The 18,154-nt window shown below is 43.4% G+C and overlaps 2 protein-coding genes and 1 long non-coding RNA gene across 8 annotated transcripts in view; 1 reads left to right on the top strand and 2 right to left on the bottom strand.

The window, feature by feature from the left end:
* Nucleotides 1-2,738, bottom strand: part of LOC309444563 (uncharacterized protein) — a 170,132-nt gene extending 167,394 nt beyond the window's left edge. For all 4 annotated transcript variants that reach the window (XM_082062505.1, XM_082062506.1, XM_082062503.1 and 1 more), the window contains exon 1: nt 2,605-2,738. In XM_082062505.1, the coding sequence (XP_081918631.1) occupies nt 2,605-2,703 (99 nt within the window). In that variant the 5' untranslated portion in view covers nt 2,704-2,738. The remainder of the gene's footprint in view (nt 1-2,604) is intronic.
* Nucleotides 1,974-18,154, top strand: part of CDYL2 (chromodomain Y like 2) — a 59,880-nt gene continuing 43,699 nt past the window's right edge. For 2 of the 3 annotated variants that reach the window (XM_082062494.1, XM_082062495.1), the window contains exon 1: nt 1,974-3,960. In XM_082062494.1, coding sequence (XP_081918620.1) covers nt 3,231-3,960 — 730 coding nt within the window. In that variant the 5' untranslated portion in view covers nt 1,974-3,230. The remainder of the gene's footprint in view (nt 3,961-18,154) is intronic. The other variant, XM_082062496.1, reaches the window with a different exon arrangement.
* The window catches only part of LOC309444564, a 92,226-nt gene continuing 82,510 nt past the window's right edge, over nt 8,439-18,154 (bottom strand). Inside the window, exon 4 of the long non-coding RNA XR_014185081.1 lies at nt 8,439-11,284. This is a non-coding gene — a long non-coding RNA (uncharacterized lncRNA). The remainder of the gene's footprint in view (nt 11,285-18,154) is intronic.

Genomic DNA, 18,154 nt, shown 5'->3' with positions numbered 1-18,154 from the left:
TTCACCTTTGGTCCCTGTCCTTCTCTTCTCCCTCTCACTCAAGCCTTGTTTCCACCCTTTTCTGATTTCATTTTCACAATTTCCTACTCCGTACAGTAATTCCCCCAATTTCTCCATACACCAAATTATTCTCGTCCATCATTCGGCTTCCTCTTTGAGAGATAACAAGGTCTTTTATGGTGACTTTCCATAGCACTTGCTGCCAAAACACACTGTTGTGCACTCTTTGGGGGAGCCGTATTATTGACTGTACGGCATCCACAGTATTTGCATAGCACTGGACAGACTGACTACACAATCAATAACTAATCAATGGCACAGCTATGACAACAGTATTTTAGCTTTCTGAACTATAATAGTTTCCTTTTTAAGTTTATTCGGTCTGAAAGATAATTCCTGTAATTAATGTGGTGGGAAGCAGAGCATCCACCGAACCCAAAGAAGTCAGATGTGACGTATCGCACTTGGAATGCCTCCCGTCCTTGCATTGCTCTCTTGGGATGGGAAACAGGAGAAGGCAGTGAAACAATAAGAGTAATGAATAATCACGTATTTAGCAAAAACATTCAGTTTAGAGTTTGCAATTTGTACAAAAATCTGGATTTTGCAGCAATTTCCTTTCAGAGTAAAGATATTTCCATTCAAAGGCAATTAGAATTGGAAAAAGAGTATTTCCAGAAAATCTGTTATCAGAAACTTTTAAAAGATTGCAATAAGTTTAAATATTTCTATGTTTTCCAAAAGGTTCAGAGGTGTACCGCATGACTACTTATAATAGAGACCTGCTGGGCAAATGAAGGTCACTTGGATTTTTTTAAATTTAAAACCTTGTTTTCTGCTAAATGAGAGGGAAATACACTGAAACCACAATCAACTTTTCCTGGGTTTGACAATCGCAAAGGTCCTCTTGCTGCTCCTCACTATTGACTCACACACACCACATCCCAGGGGACTGTGGACTCTACAGCAAGGAATGAGTAATCAGGAAAAAGATGTTTCCCCTCTTCAAAGTATTCACTAAAGCATTCATCCTTTCTGAACTTCCAAGGTAATGCTTGTTTGGGTTCTAAGTCTTACGGCAACAATATTGACAGTGTTAATGTGATCTAAACACTGTACGATGTAAATGAAATTTTCTAAAATATAGACCAGATCGTGGAGATTTCTTCCAACATGGTGCACGGTGGGTTGCTGTAATTCAAGCTGAGAGGAGAATAACAGCGAAGACCACAAAGAACAGTCTGATTATTAGACCTGTCTCAAAAGACAAATATTCTTCTACAGCTTGGGAAGGGACATTTTTTTCATTCATTCAAGACACCTTTGGAGAGAGTTGATACTATGAAGAAAACCAGCCCTTTCAGAGAAGGAATATTTTAGATTGCATCTGAAAAATGACTCTCTGCACTTGACTGCCATTTTGTTTACTGCTGTGGAAAGCAGCAAAGTAGAAGGTGTAATAAAAGACTTTGAAAATGAATGTATTAAAGTATCTATTTATCGATGGAATATTCTGCTCAATGAGGACCCAAAGAGCTGATTTGCTACTGTAAACAATAAATGTCACTTTACAATAAAATAATTGATTTATCAAGAAGAAACCATGGGGTTTGATTATTAAGTAATGCATTTCTTGGGAACTAAGACATTTTCAGTGCACTAATTACTAAGATTGCTAAAGGCAGGGGTAGTTGACAGTATTTCTTAATCTTTTCAACATTTTACTCTTCAAATATCAAATCCCAACAATCCAAATATGGCTGGCAAATTGGAAAGCTGAGAACAAGCCTCTAGTTACTTCAGTTAAGCTAAAAAAAGTTACTTTTTATGTAAGCAGAGTGGTTTGTCCTTAGGAATTCAACATTATCACACCACGCAGCAGACCACACAAACCATAAACATTTTTGAGCTCCAAACTACCATAAGACAGTTTTTATTGAACTGTAAATCAATACTAAACTGGTTAGCTGGCAAGTTCATAATCACCAGAGGTAATATTCACAGTTCAGGAGATGGGGTCAATCCAGAGCTTGATGTGCATGCATTATTTCCTACTTTCATGATAAAAGGTGACAAAATACTCAATATCAATATTTCAAACAGGAATCTTTTCTGTTGGAAGAGTCTTTGGCTTCACCTCACTTGGACCATGCTGGGATTTTTGGTCATACATGAAATTTCAAAAATAATGCAGTGCTCAATACAAGTGACATTTATTAACCATGCCGAGACTTACTGTATTATAGTCAATAACCAGCTCCAATCTGCCCCTCAGATAATAGTCTGGGCAGTGCCATGTCCCACATTAATGTAGAGTGCAGGGTTACACCAAGGACGGAAATAAACAGATGTTAAATGTCAAGACAATGAAGACGAACAAAAGCCATGGCCACGACAAAGCCAGAGTGCGCAGCGCTCACATTGCACCCAGACTCCTGGGGAAAGACTACCAGAGGTCGGCTACGAGAACATGGGGTCTAAAAGCCGGTACCAACTACAGCAGCTGGCTCCAAAGCCAAGGTGTGAAGAACAGCTCAGAGCAAACCCTAACGGCACTCTTTCGTATCAAGAGCGATAATATCAAGAGGACGCTCAACACTTTACCTGGAGAATCAAATCCTTCAGAGCGTGAAGCTGCAGGAACATGACTCGATACTCAAGCAGTCTCCACAGAAGCCCAGACCTTTGCTTCACGGCGTCCATGGCTTCGCGCTAAGGGCCCTTTGTCGCGCAACAGCTCCTGTCTCCTCAAGATTCCATTACGGCTGGTGGAAAGCGGGGCTTCCTCTCACGATGAGCTAGTTCATCTTCACTCACAGCCAAGGTGGTGTGAGAAAACCTCTTCAACCTGCAGATCTGCGAGCAGGAGGCTTTCGGCTGTAATGGCGGATAAAGGCAGGCAAGAGGTGAAGATGCTGCCTGGCTTGCTTGGCGCCATCTTCACTGGGATCCCTCCCTCAGGTAAGTGGCTGTGTGAGGACACCAGCGGCCACGGGCCTTTTCCTCAGAGGAAAGGACCAGCCGGCTCTGCCGCCTCCGCATCCTACAGAGGCCTCGAAATGCTGGCTGGTGCCTCCACGTGAAGACCAGGTGGCGGGAGGTCAGTGGCTTCCATTTCCTGGAGAGGTCTGGCTAATTTGCAAAATGGCTGCAAGGGAGTGGGAGAGGCCTCTCCATGCCGGGTGGCGGGTGGGTGCCAGTGGCAGAGAGAGGTGGCCCCAAAACCCGCCATGCTCCCCAGGCTGCCCCTCCTCGGGGGGCTCCCAGGAGGGATCCCGCCACCTCCATTTCCTCGGCGATGGCCATGGGCTGGGTGGGGCGGCCATGCGGCGCCGAGGGGGCGGGAAGGTGGCCGGCAGGGCCGCCCGAGGCCGCCGGCGGGGACCGGCCCCGCGCCCGCCTCTCCCCGCGGTGACCTTGGGCGGGCGCCGCGGCCCTCCCCGCCGCGCGGCCGCTCCTTCCCCCCCCTTTTAAAAAAAAAAAAAAAATTAATTTTTTTATTTATTTATTTTGGCCGCGGAAAGAGTTTGAAGCGCTCCCGGCTCGGGGAGGGTGGGGGGAAGAAGAGGAGGCCGCCCTCCGAGCGGCCCCGGGACTTTCCCTGCCGAAGGGCGCAGGGGGACCCGTCCCGGTCCCCGTTCCCCCCGGGGGTGGGGAGGGTGGCGGCGGGCGGGGTGAGGTGGAGGGGGGGGGGGGCGCCGGCCCCGCCGCCGCGGGGGAGACGCGGCTCCCGGCGCTGTGCGCCCGAGCTGCTGCTGGTTACGCCAGCCCCGCCGCCTGCCTCTCTGCCTCTCCTCGCCTCTGATTCTGCGCACAGCCAGCCCCAAAGCCTGTCATTCTGCAAAACACAGTTTACTCAACAGAGAGAGCGAGTGGGGGAGCGGGAGAGGTGGAGAGAGGGAGACGGCGCGGAGGAGCCCAGTCCCGCAACCCAGCATGGCTTCAGGGGACCTTTACGAGGTAGCGGGGGCCGCGGGGCGGGAGGGCGGCGGGGGGGGCGCCGGCCGGGGCGCCGCCGAGGGCAGCGGTGGCGCGTTCGGAGCCGCTCCGCGGAGCCCTCGTAGTTGCCGAAGAGCGGAGGAAATCGCCAAGGGAAGGGCTGGGGTGGGGGGAAAAGGGCTGGCGTGTGTTTCGGCGCGGGGGGGAGGGAGGGATGGAGCGGCTCCCCTCCCTTCCCTCTGCCTCTCTCTTTCTCTTTCTCTCTCTACTTTCCATCGGGCTTGATCTTAGCAGGCCTTGCAAGAGAGAAGGAGGAAGGAGTGAAGGAGAGCGAGAGTTAGCGGTAGGATGGGGAGGCGATCGCAGTGTGATGAGCCCGGAGAGTGGAGAAAGTCCAGGTAAAGTCATAGGCGCTCTGGACGTGCTGAATGTGCAGATTAGTGCGAAAAAATGCGCCTTAGCGCTGCCGGGAGGCGCAGGGATGGAGGCGGCTCTGCGCCCGCTGTGCAAAGTGCAGGAGCCGGCGCCAGGTTGCTTCACCTCACGCCCGGGGTGCTGCGGGGGCGGCGGCCGGGCCGGGGGGGCCGCGCTGCGCCCCCAGCACCTCGGCGGGCTGCAAAGTTTGGCGGGGGCCCCGCTCCGGCGGGCCCGGGGTGCGAGGTGGGGCGGGAGGCGGCGGCGGGCCCCCCGCAGCCCGGCATGCGGTGCCCCCCGGGCGCAGCGGACGGCGGGGATGCGCCGGGCGACGGCCACCCGGGTTCGGATCGGGGGAGGGAGAGGAAAAGGAGCTGGCAGGCGGTCGGTGAGAGCCAGCCAAATTTTGACCTCAGGCACCCAGTTCTAATGCCCGAGCCGAGAACAAGTCTAGCCACTCTTGTGCCAGAGAAGAAGAGGGGAGAAAGCAGAAATTAAAAATAAGAAAGACTGGACCCAGGTGTTTTACATATCCGGCTCCAGTAAGTGGAAGCAGGGTGGAAGTCTGACATCGAAAATGCCCAACAAGACTGGACGTCCTACACCAGTCCTTGCTCTGGAGCAGTTTCCTGGTGAAATGGCCGTTTGTGTTGTGGTTGTCTGGGGCGCACAGCGCAAGGGCGAGGACAGAAGCGATCGCCTTCCAGTTGGAACTGTGTGCCCATGATTAGGCACTGCTCAACCATCAGGGTGTGCTTGGGTGTGGAATTGCCTCTGCGGTTCTTTGGACGGGGTTGGACTTAATCTTGGGTTGATGATCTTGATGATCAACTGTAGGGTCTTACGTGCAAGAAGTGGAGGATCTGGTGGGTTTCATGTAGAACAGTTTTTACTTTGTCATGGTCTTTAACAAAGGTCGTAGTTACGCAATGACATAGCTCTATTAAGATTCTATTTTGCCAAGTGGGACACAGATTTCCTTTGAAGTGAACAGCATATACGGTCTCCTACGTGATGTTAAATTATTGGAAGTACATGATGATTTGAATAGTGTCATTGACCTTTTCCCCATCATTTTGTGGTATCTGTCATATTACATTGCAGTTTTAAGGATATTGCATGTCAGCTGTATTGGTGTGACTCTGGCTTAGCCAGTGGGAGTTCTGTGAAGAAAAACTTTGACACAAAAAAAGTTAGTGATAAAATTTTGTATTGGTAACTTCTAGGATGTGTAGAGGATCTCTGCCTGGTCTTGTCTAAGTTTTCTTCCGATGTTTGGATTAGTTCTGGAAAGAAATAAAACTAGTACCTCTTAGGCTGATGGTAGCCATGCTGGTGTAGCTCCTACTCATCATTAAAAAATTCTGCTTTATTATGATCTAAACATCGTTGTCTTGTAATAACATAAAGCAGTTGGATGTGGGCCGTGCATTGAGTACTACAGCGTGGCGATTGAGTGTTGCAGCTCAAGTGGTGACCTGGCATGGAGGTGTTGGTGGGAGAGCAGACATCACCCAGTTTGCAGCCCATTTGAGGCCCAGTCACTTTGCAGGCAGTTGCATGGATGAATGTGAATTGTTAGTACCGTGGTTCAAAGCCTCTGAGTCGCTTCCTTTCTTTGTTACTCCATTTGAACTACTTTTGCGTATCCTTCTATAATATGGAAGAATTGTATCCACCAGAACAGGTAAGTGGAAGATGGCTATTCATTCCTTGTTGTGTGAGGTGTTTGGAATATGCACCTTCTCAGCTGGTCATGGTGTAAAATCTTCATCCATGTGTCGGACCTGTGGGAAAAAGTATGTGCAAGGCTTCCATGATCAATCCATCTACATTTTGCGTCTCCACTGGGAAGTTCTCCGTCATGGAGGTCAGAAGAAATGTCTAGAAAGCTGAAGAGTGCATATGTCTAGCAGGTGGCAAGTGTGTAGATGGTAGTAGCTTCATTTTAAAAACGACTCAGCTTTGCCTCCCTGCTCCTTCCTGTCCCAGAAAACCAACCGCATCAAAGGGACTCATCAGGAAGAAGCTCTTACAGCCGTGATGTCCCACACCAGTTCGCATGTGAGATGAAGCGCTTTGTGCCTTCAGAGCTGACACCTCCATTCTTGCTTGGATACATCATTCTTTTGTGTCCTGCTGAACAAGTAAAAACATGGATGGCAGGATGACCATTAAACAGTTTCAGGATTTGAGCTTGAAATGCATTGGGGCTATTGGTGTAAATAAATAATTTGGGGCTTATGGTGACATTCCAAAGTTAAAATACACTCCTGATTCCCATTTGACTCCATTAGTAATATCTGAGCCCTTCCAGGATTCTTACTGAATTTTAGCAAAAAAAGATAATAATTACCTCTGCAATTGGGAGTATTTAATACTGGCTGCAAAATTATTTTTGTTAAAGCCAATGATCATCTTGGAGCCATGGTAAAGCACATTAAAACGTACAGTGTGCATTACCTTTATTGACTTCTCATACTTTGGTGGCACTCAAGAAACTTAAGTCTAAGATTTTAAGTTTTGGAAATAAATGTGTATACTTATCATGTCAGTTCATGTTCTACTGTTGTGTTATTTTAAAAGGCTCTTCAGCCTTTTAAACTTAAATTCAATTAATATACTTATATTGAAGCAAAATAAGATCACCAAGTAACCACAGTGTTTGGTTAACTAGGTGCCTTTTTCTAGTTAGAAATGGCTTCTAATCACCTGAAATACTTCCTATTATATGTCTTTTAGGGCTGTAAAACAGGTACTGATTTATTGTAGAAGCAAAAGAACACCCATTGGGTATTCAGTCTTCACTGGTAGTCAGTTCTACATTTGTGTGTTAAAACCAAGACACTTTACATCAAAAGAGAGTTACTTCCATTATATGGCAGAAGATAGGTGTTGGTTCTGAAGTTTTATTTTGAAATTTTTTTTGTATTGTTAGTGGTTTTTTCCTTTAACAGTTAGGAATGCTATGTATATTTTACTGTAATTCTCAGACTATTTAAAATACTAGTTTGGCTTTGCTTGACTTTCATGTGCTTGTGACTTCAAGCTTTTCTGAGGTGGAGAAAGAGTCATGGAACGTTCTTTTTTTTTTTCCCCCTTCTTTCTCATAAGAGGTAACCTGTTAAATATTAAAGAATTATGTGCATATTCCTTAGAAATAACAAACTGAAAATAAAGGACTTGACAAAAGGGTATTCACAGTGGCCTTCAGTAAGGCAGCCCTGGTTTGCTTTGTGACTCAAATACACTGTTGGATGCATAGATGGGAAATCCTCGTTAATTTTGGTAACAAACAGAAAGGGTAATGTATTGCCTCTTAAATACCAAGTTTGTATATTCACGTTAATATTGTCAGTAATTTGAAGTATTGTTATGTATTCTCTATGTACAATTTAGTTCTCATTATCTGAACCCAAGCAGTTCTTTCACAGAGGCTCTGGTATTAAAAGTATATGAGATGGCTTTAGAGGGGAAAACAATTCAACATGAACAGTGCACCGAACTTCGTTTGTCCTAGCACAGAGCATCCCATTTGCTACAATAAAATTCCAGTCTATTGATGAATATATGAGTCAGTATCATAGAAATGCTCATGAAGCTGACTTTGCTTTTTTTAATGTAATATTTTGGGAATTTGTATATAATGAACACAATTAGACATTCAGGGATGATAATGTTGAAATCTAAAGTCTTATTTTAACATTGTGTCGAGTTATATTACAACATTTTAGGTAAGTGATCTAAAGATTATAGCTAAATCTCTGAAGGGGACTGTCACATGCATATATTTCTGGATTACAATAATAAAAACAGTCTTTAAAACTTAGGAGTTTTTGCATCGAAGTGTTGGTCTTTGTGGAAAAGGGATGTATTAAAAAAATGGCATCTTCTCACCAAAATGATGCAATGTCCATGGATAGGAGGTTTGTCCACCATAGCGACAAGTTTCAATTAAATCTTGGTGTGTTTATGCAGCTGTGTAAGAATGAGCTGCAGTCTATTTTAGCTTATGTGATCCACCAGAAAGATAACGCATTCCCAGATGAGTTACAACATCTCCCGTTTATACCTGCACTCAGGTACCAGCAAAGTCAAAACTCGAAGATAACAATGGCCCCATTTGCCCTGCTGGATCTTTGACATGTGGAGACACGCCAATCGCAGAGAACGTGGCTGAGCTGTTGGGTGTGAGGCTTGGTCTGCAGAGGCAGAGCTTCAAAAATAAGCTTTGTTTTACAAAGCGAGGAAATGCAAGTTTTTGAGCGTTGTGGCTCTCCATCTTTTGCATCTCTTGCAATGGAGTCACTTTAGGAGAGACACATACTTAAACCTGCTTATTGAACCGGAAAGCTGAAATCTATTTTGAAAGTATTTCACACGTATCTTCTAAGACAGAAGTGACTTACAAGAAGATGGTGTATTTAGGTAAATGTTTTTATTTCTCAACTTAAATCAACCTCTTTATTGATATAACAGCTCTGTGATGAAGAAACAAGACTCATTTCACAACCAGAAAACAGGGACTTGAGGCAGAATCTGAGGGATATAGAACCGAGTTTAGCACCTGCTCCTGTAGAATGGTGAGCCATGGGTGCAGCGCTGGCTTCAGGAACACTGGCTCGTCCCCCAGCTGAGCACTGCTCACCTTTTAAGTAACACCTTAATTTTTAATGGAAAAGCTTTACTAACACCTGTGTTGAAGAATCAGCTATTTCTCTGTACATCGTCATTGATCTACTATCAAAATCAGCTTTTAGAAGACATCTCCTCAAAGTAAGGTAACCTGTGAGCTGTCTTACCCTCAGTAGCAATCTAGAAATCTTGCTGCCCAATGAGAGTTTTTGGGACTCCGTTCCAAACTGGTGTGATTTGCAGCACAGACAGAATTCTTTGATGCTGCACTGGGCAATCATCTGGACAATAGATACAGCATATAACAAAGAGTTAACCTGAGGTCTCGTAGTTCTCTAAATTAAAGATACTGAGTGAGTTTCAAAACTGTAACTGAGTAACTCTGGCAATATTCATTATCTTACTAAGAAATTCCAGCGTCGAGCCGCATGTGGAACATTACAATGCACATAATGACTGTGTTGTTTACCTACAGCGTCACTCGTCACCACCACTCCAGCTTCCTCATTACACTGTAAACTGCTTGGCATATTTTGGGATACTGAACACCAATGGATTTCTTATGCATGTTGCCGTTTTGTTACAATCTTGATGAAGTGTTTTATCCGGATCAAATGTAATTTATCTCAAGATACACATATACTCCTGCTTGGAAGGCTACTGAAAACATACTCGTATCGCTCTCTAAAGCTTGAACACATGAGTGAAGATTTTCCCACCTTCCCTTCCTTACCCAGGGTCAGTGTTCCTACATATCCGAGGATTAAAATGACATCAATTTTTGTAATGGCTTTCTGAATGACAAATACAGTGCTTTCCTTTGGGTTGGTCTTTGATTCAAAGTTAAAATCCAGCAATAAACTCATTGCTTAGTAATTGTTTCTGAAAATTAAAATATTTAGAGATAGGCAGTTCAAATAATGGCAAAATTTAAGTGTGGTGTAATATTGAAAGAAATTGGGTGATTATTTTTTTTAATCAATGGAGTAATTGTGATGGCCAGCTATGCTGTAAATAGCATTTCTTTGTCTATTCATTTGACTTTTAGCAGTATTGCAGTTTCTTGGCTATGTACATTTTCATCAGTGCAATCCCTTTCTGTTGTTCCTCCTTACCCATAGATTTTTCAGACAATTTCTGGTACTGGAAAAAAATATAATTAAGTAGTTAGCTTTTCCTTGTGTTTAAATTATTAGAACAATATAATGTATCAGACAATTTAAAATTAAATATTTGCAACGTAGGGTCACTAGCAGTGGGGTGTGTGAATGCTGACTTGCTTTACATTCCTGCAAATAAGAATATTCTGTCTTTGACAAAAGGAAAGTCATCCCTGTGGCCTGTTGAATAACAATGTCGCATTCCTTGTTTATTATCAAAACTTTAGACTGGTAACATTGCCAAGCTGACAGGAAATGCACTTCAATCTGTTTTCTTCTATTAACATAGAGAAAATGTAGATTCCAATACTATTTCAATACTATCTCATAAATTATAATATAAACTACTGTTGCCAATCTATCAGGTCTCTAAAGACTTTCACAATAAGTTAATATGTTTGACCTGTATAGGAAAAGATAATTCTTCTTGTGGCTTAGCAGAGAAGGGGAAATAGGTTGACTCTTGTCAAATTGTGAAGAGTAGCAGCATGATCAGTAGACTGCAAGTGAACACTAAAACAAAACCTGCCTTGAAAACATCTGCCAGAAAGACACTTTTATTTGAAAATCGCAGTTGCCCCGTTTGGGCTTTGCTAGATTTATAACTGCCCACCCACAAAACTTGCAGCCCATTCCTCCAGAGGGACAAACCAGAGCAATGAGATTTTCTGCCATAAGGCACTTCGCTCCATTTATTGAGATTTTGTGGGGTTTATTTGAAATAATCTTATAATAATGTGATCATTTACATGTGCTCAGCACTCAGTGGATTAGGAAGGGATACAGGGGACTACACACCACAAAGTCTGAGCTCCATTGCAGGCAAATTAGCAGCACCTATAAAAAGAAATAGAGTCAGCAGTTGTATGTGAACATGTCTTGGTTTGGAGAAGAGTTAACATAAGTTTTTAGAGGAAAGTCACATCTCACAGAACTTTTAGTCAATACGTGGACAAGAAAGGCTCTGGCTGGGGTGCATGGATTTTCAAAAAACCTGCTGGTACGATCCCCCAGGAGCAGCTGCTGAAACAACCCTGTGGTCCAGAAGGGTCGGTCATCGCTTGGACTCCCTGGTTCACAGAGAGGAAGCAACAAAGGGTCATTACAGCAGAGTGTCCAAACATCAGTACTGGGACCTGCGTCGGACAACAGAATCATCACTTATTTGAAAATAATCACACTTACTGCTGATAACTTATAGATTATTATTAGCATTGTCAAGAGATAGGTTGACAGTGAAGAGCTGGATGAGAGCAGCTGAAATACAGCGTTTATAAATGCAAGCTAATGATCAAAAGAAAGATAATCCTGACTATACATGCATAACAATGAGCCCTGAGGAAGCCGTTACTATTCAGGAGTGATCTCGGAATCATTGTTGGAAACTTTCTGGGTGTGTCTACATGAGTATTTTAATTTGGATCAGGTGCGTGCTTTTGAAGTGAATCTCCCTGTGATCCCCAGTTACCACACCTCGGTTTGCATCACCAAACTGTCGTGGAGAGCAGTGACCGCCCTCCCTTCAGGTGCAACCAAACCAGAAAACGTGTTCCAGCTCCTAATGGGTGTCTGGTCCATGGGACCAGACGGCTGCTAATCAGAGGTAAACCTCGGGCAAAGAGAATTTGGGGTGTTATTCAACAAGCAGTTGAGGATGATGGGGAATAGCACTGCACTTCCACATCTGCAGCACCGCACCCGCTTCAAGAAAACAGAGCTGGGAATGATGCAGAGAACGGCAAACGGGATGTTTCACAGCATGGAAAGGCTGCCAGAGGAGACACCTAATGACAATTGGAAGTGATCGAGGAAGATATGAATGGTATGGAAAAGACAAATGAGGGATGATGAGTTAATTCAGCGATGAATGTTACTTCTCATTGCGCAAGAAAAGGCACGCAGCTAACGAAATCATTAGGCAAATGAGTGAGACAAAGGAAGCACTTCTTCACGGGATTGAAATCTTGGAACTCATTGCCATGGGATGTTGTGGAAGTCAGAACTGAAAATGGTTTCAAAGAACGGTAAAACAGCTTCTTGGAGGATAGGTCCCTTCATACCTTTCTGCACAAAAAAATCTTTAAACTGCTAATGGCCAGAAGTCAGGAGGGTAGAGCAAGAGCAGCACTTACTCTACAGATGCTGTTTTGTAAGCATCCAGTACTAATTTCTATTGGAATATACAACATGTTGAACTAAATGGACCTTTAGTCTGACCTCATATGGCAGTTCTTAGTTTTGTACTTACTACAGTCATTAAACAAACATAGGTATTGACTAAGATGTTGATACAGTCTGCAGAGATCACAAACATACTCGCCTTACAAGTTGTATTCTGGTATTCTAATTGCTAATCACTGTCAACTAGCATCCTTGCAAACGCAGGGATAAATCAGAATAGTGGGTTCAGGTTCCAACAGAAAATTCAGTCTGTGTTTTAGAGACCTCACAGTCTAGACTTCCAACAAGATGCAACAGGTGGTAGAAGCAAACAAAAGAGTAGAAGGGAGGAGGTGATGAAGTAACATTGAATCAAACATGCATAATAAAAATGAAGTTTTGGCTCACTGCCGTAGCTCTGGCTAATAACTGGGGTAAAAGGGATAAACTAGAATACATTTGAGTAAACGCATGGAATGAGGCAGATGATCAAGTCAGTATAATTAGAAAACTGTATCAATGTAATGTTTCTGATGAACAAAACCAGCTTTCTCCTGCTTCTATGAGAAAAACATTTCAGCATCTAAAACTGTTTATTCATAACTTTTCTGTATTTACATTTTTCAGTGCTCTTTGCAGGCTTCCTTAATGCTGTACAGGCTTGTTAATACACATATATAAATCTGTAAAGGCTTTACCTTAGTATACCTTAAGAAGCCACTATCTTTTAACAAACCCTTCGAGTTGCTATTTTGTTGGGGGTTTTTTTCCAGAAATGGTGACTACTAATATATTGAAATATAAACAGCCTAATTTCTAACTGATGAGCTCAGCTTGTCAAATTCTTTCACAGATAGGAAAATTAACTTTTTTTTGACATCACTTTGCAGTCACTGCAATGAGCCCTGGTAGTGTAAACTCTTCTCAGACGTCAGATGAAGGGGAGAGCTTTGCTCATGTATCTCGTTAGTCTTGTTACTAAGATGTTACAAAATAAAGTGTGACATTCCCTAGTTTTTTAAAAGACTGCTTTGTAAAATTTGTTTGACTATGCTAATAGACTTTCCTTTAAATGTTATACAGTTGGAAGTTTGCTCTAAAAATATTTTTGAAACCGTTGAATCATTTCCTTTTTTGGAGAAGGGACTGTTTTGCAAAATAGAAAATCACATTATCACATTAATACATCCGATGAATTTGTCTTTCAGAAATCTTTTTGCAATAGGTTTCAGGTGTTTTAGCACAAGAAATCTGACAGCAAAAATTCCTGGGGAATTCCTGCTAAATACAGTCCACATGAAAAGAAAATGCACAGTAATGCTTACTGGGCTCATACATGGATTCTGAGACTCTTAGACTGCAAAGATCTCGATCACAAGGTTTTTGGTGATTAATGTAAGGGAGGAATAGCAAACTCCAGTGTGAACGCAAACGCATGAATTTAGGATGACACAGCATGAGAGGAACTTTGATGAGAAGTGATAGAACTTATCTCAGAGGAAGTCGCAACCTTTGGGGTTCAGCAATGGCATGACACAACAGTATAGCTCCAAATTAAATAAGAATATGACTCAAATATCAAAATCCATACAGGGAAGAGGATGGAGACTTTAAGTATCCCAAATTAAGTACTAGGAATTACAGGGAAAACAACATTTATGTACTAAAATGCCTTCGCATGACTCCAGGGGAGAAAACCTGGAAGTCCTTAAAGGAATAAATACTGATGAGGGGCAATTAAAACTTCGTGATTCAACTGCAGCAACTGGAAGCGAGACTGTAATAGTCTGGGTGCACAAACCCAGGCTTTTCACAATCCAAAAATGTGGAAAAGTTGAAAAGCCGCTTCAGCTCTTATGAAATTAAACATTACCACTGGTTCATCATTTTCTTCTGGGTGGAAATATCAGAACTGATGCACCGTAACAGCCAGAAAAGGAGGTGTTAGAGGTGATGAGGAGCTTGACAATGTTTTATCCAACTAGTTGCTATTATGTGCCTAATATGCAGATGAATACATAGTAGTATACGGTATTTGTATAGTCAGCAAAATACACCTTAGTATGGAAACAGTGCTAAAAGTAACAGGAGACTGAGAGCAGCAATAGTTACCAGCTTCAGCTCTTTGGCAGCAGAAAAGCTGAACTTTTTTGGGTTTTTTTTTCAGTTGAAATGCAAGATGACTGCTCTTCTGTCTTTATATATATAAAACCAGAGTGTGAGACGCGCAATTAAATAAAAAATAGACAATCCAGACGGCAAAATTTAGTAACATTGAATGTTTCCATTACTTACCTTTATGGCCTGATGATGTCTTATGTACAACAGAAGCCCTGATCATCTGTGCACTGATGATACACAAAAGATGCAACAGAAACCCCAGAGAAAGCTGTTTGACAATGTATTTTTACATATACCGAGGTAATAGCAGCTCTTTTATTTTACACCCACAGAAACACTCATGTTTCTTAATACAATAAAAAGGGCGAGGCCCTTGGCCACCTTCTATGGCCTTCTCACTGCTGTGTTTTATTTGTCTCTTGGTGTCAAGAACAGTGATTGTCAATTAACTGTGGGAATCGTGGGTCTCTGAGCAAAACTGTTTGGCATCAGAGGGCTGAGCGATGCCTTCGGAGCCCAGGGGATGCAGATCAGCTCCTTCCTCAGGCTCCCCTTTGGCTTAGAACCTGCTGTTTTGTACATAATACCGATGTGTTAGTACCTGGAGGGACGCTGAAGTTCAAACACAGTATCGGGCTGCCTGCGGGACCTGACGGCAGCTGAGGAGCATCGGATGGTTCTGCCCCTCCGTGTCCTCGGCCAAGGACCATTCGGACCATTCATTCCCCACCTCCCACCGTCATCCCTGCTGCCACCTCACCAGCTGTGAATGACTTTCAGTGCCTCCCCATGCCCTGACGTGCACTTGTATCAGGCGACAGATGAAAGCAGGAGTGCCAAGGTGGCCTTGTCATCCCTCCCTGCTGACTAAGGCCTATGCAAACAGTACATTGTATGGCATTTATCAAGTGGATCAAGATAACAAAAATTCCAAGCTCCAGGGAAGACACCCTCTGTTTTTTTTTTTCATCGTACCCATCACAAGCTTTGGATTACTATTCTCATCAATCTTTCATTACACTGATAGAATGCACTTCGTCGAAGAACGGCATGGCTCAACATGTGGACTGCCTGTTGTGGTTCGTAATCTTGTATGAGCTGTTGTCCTCGCTGCCTCGGAAAGCTTCACGGAATTGCAAGACGAATTGATGGCAGACTGCTGTTTCTCCCAGTTGAATAACACGTCCTCTCACTTTGTCATGAGCACCACAAAGGATGGCAGATTTTTTTCCTGCATTGTTTAACCATCCTACGCTTTGGCTTTCTGACACGATATTACTTACAGTATTTCTAGTGAATGCCAGGGATACCACATTTCTCACTCTTAGGGGTATCAAATATTGCAGTGTGTGCGTGGTTACCACTTATTGACAGGCCACTGTGGGCTGTGATTTGAATTGTTCCGCAGCTATGCTGCTGTTACTTTTTGTCCTTCATCCACTCCTATCACATACCACTGACAGCCTGCTGTGTTTAGAAGACAAAGGCAGGTCTTTCACATGAACTGGACCTTCTGCATGTACCATGAATGATGCAGTTTTCCTTCCATGCTATTAACTGCTGCTCTTGGAGCCTATTTAGTATACAGGGAAAACGTCTTGCTTACTGATCAATTAAGATGTGTAAACTGCTCTTGGATATGCAATCTACATTGCTGTTATACTGCCCATTTCAAGATATGTGTCCAAAGTACAGTTCACAAACCAGGGACAACATGTTTGTGCAGCTTGGAACAGCTCTAATGGAACTTTCCCTAAACATCTTTCTTCGTGTCCAGCTGCTGTCGCTCCTGTTACCACCAAAAGGCAGCTATTCCAAGATCACAAGCATCTCCGGCCATCAAAAGTTTTAGTCTAATGGCAGTTGATCTTTCAAAGTGCAGGGTTACACACTGAGGATGTTGTTTAGTCCTGAGAATCACAAAGATGTGTTTGGGATGTGTATTTAAATGCATACGCTTTTACAGGCACCGAGAGGATAGCTGGGGATTGCCTACAGATATTTAGTATTTGATATATCACTTATTCAAGATTTGGAAAGCACTTGAGTAGGAAGCCTCGGGGTTAGCAGAGGAACTGCATGATAAGCTGTAGATCTCACAGAAAAACTGATAGCAAGACCTACCTTTTCATTCCCTGTCTGATGACACAGTGGTGTAACAGGGCTTTGCAGTGCCAGATACAGTGTCACTGAGGGGGACAGAGGATGAACCAGTGCTGTTCTCAGTCAGTTTGGGTGTTTTGTGTCTTTTGAAGTGACTGGTCTTTAGCTCTGTTTCTGAGAAGGTTACTTGAACCTCTGACTCAAACAGAGCCATCTCCGAATGGGGTAAACCAGTAGCTGCAGCCTGTCTGGGACGGAAACTGCAGGCTGTGCAGAGCACGTTCCCCTTTGCAAACATGGTGGCAGCTGCTTTCGATCTGTGGCTTCTCGCTGCTATTGTGTGAGGGAATCACACTCTCTGAGTTTCGAGAGCCACAACAGAGAGTATGTAAAGCTGTGGCTCATTTAGAGCTGGATGTTATTTTAATGAGCTTAATAAATCCTCTATAGGACTGAGAGTTTCTTTGGAGTTCTCAGTCCTGCAAAGCAGCGCTCTCGGTCTGACTTCAGAGCCGTGGACACTGTCGAGCTCTACAAAACGGCAGCAGTTGTGCGCTGCACCAGTTTCAGCAACATCAGCTACCTGAGCACAAGTAGCTCACCCGCTTTAGCAGCTGGTTTCAGCATCGAGTTGATCAGACCTCTCTGAACGGAGCTGAAATGACATTGTACAGCAAATGGCTTCCACCACCCATGTCCCCACGTTCGCAGACCTTCCCAGAAGTCCAGGACGTCCGTACTGATGCGGAAACAAACTGATCTGCTTTGTGAAATAAGTATTCACAGAAGAGAAAGAGTTGGCTTTTTTGTTAACCAAGCTCATCACATGGTTAAAGCTGAAACGTTTATGAATGTTAATATTGTTCTTGTAAAACATGAATGGCAAGGATTTGTTTCATGTGCAGTATGGACACTGACCTTCAAAGGGCAAAATTCATTGCAGCACCATTTATCTCACTTTTAGCAAAGCAGGATGGAAGGAGATCTCCTAAGTTACTAATTCTACGGTCATGGCTATCGACTCCTCCTCACAGTCAGCCATGCCATGTAACCACTGTCATCAAAAGAAAGGGATGTCTGGATCACACTGGCTTTTACAACGAGCAGGATTCCCGCCTCCTGAACTTAAAGGTTACTCCTGGAAAGGATTTTTAACACCCACCTCCCATAGTGGTTTAGGACTGAGAATGCACTGGAGGAAAGACTCAGCCAGCAAACACACAGGCCTCCTCTGCAGAAAAAATGCTCACCATAGAAACCTGAAAATGACTCAGGGTGATGAACCAGTATAATTTTAAAAGAAAAGTGCTATCATCACACCTATTTTCTCGCTACAGTACAGTTTTATTAATGAACATTGTATTGTAGATTATGTATTCTTGGACAGTCTACTTTGGAACACTCAAAAACTAAAAAGTTACTTTTATAAAATTATTTCAGTGTGCTTTAATATGAAAAGCTGAGAAAAATGGTAGATATACCAAGAAAATTAAAAACCCTAGGGCTAAATATTTTTATAAAAGTAATTTAAAAAACAGAACTTCAGCTAACCAAGTTGACCTTGCTCGTCACAGTGCTGGAGAGATTTGGTTGTGCATAGCTATGAGTATAGCACTGTTTAA

This window comes from Streptopelia decaocto (assembly GCF_964273445.1).
Source record: "Streptopelia decaocto genome assembly, chromosome: 11".
NCBI lineage: Eukaryota > Metazoa > Chordata > Aves > Columbiformes > Columbidae > Streptopelia > Streptopelia decaocto.
The sequence above is the reverse complement of the archived record's forward strand: the minus strand, read 5'-3'. Positions and strand labels throughout refer to the sequence as shown.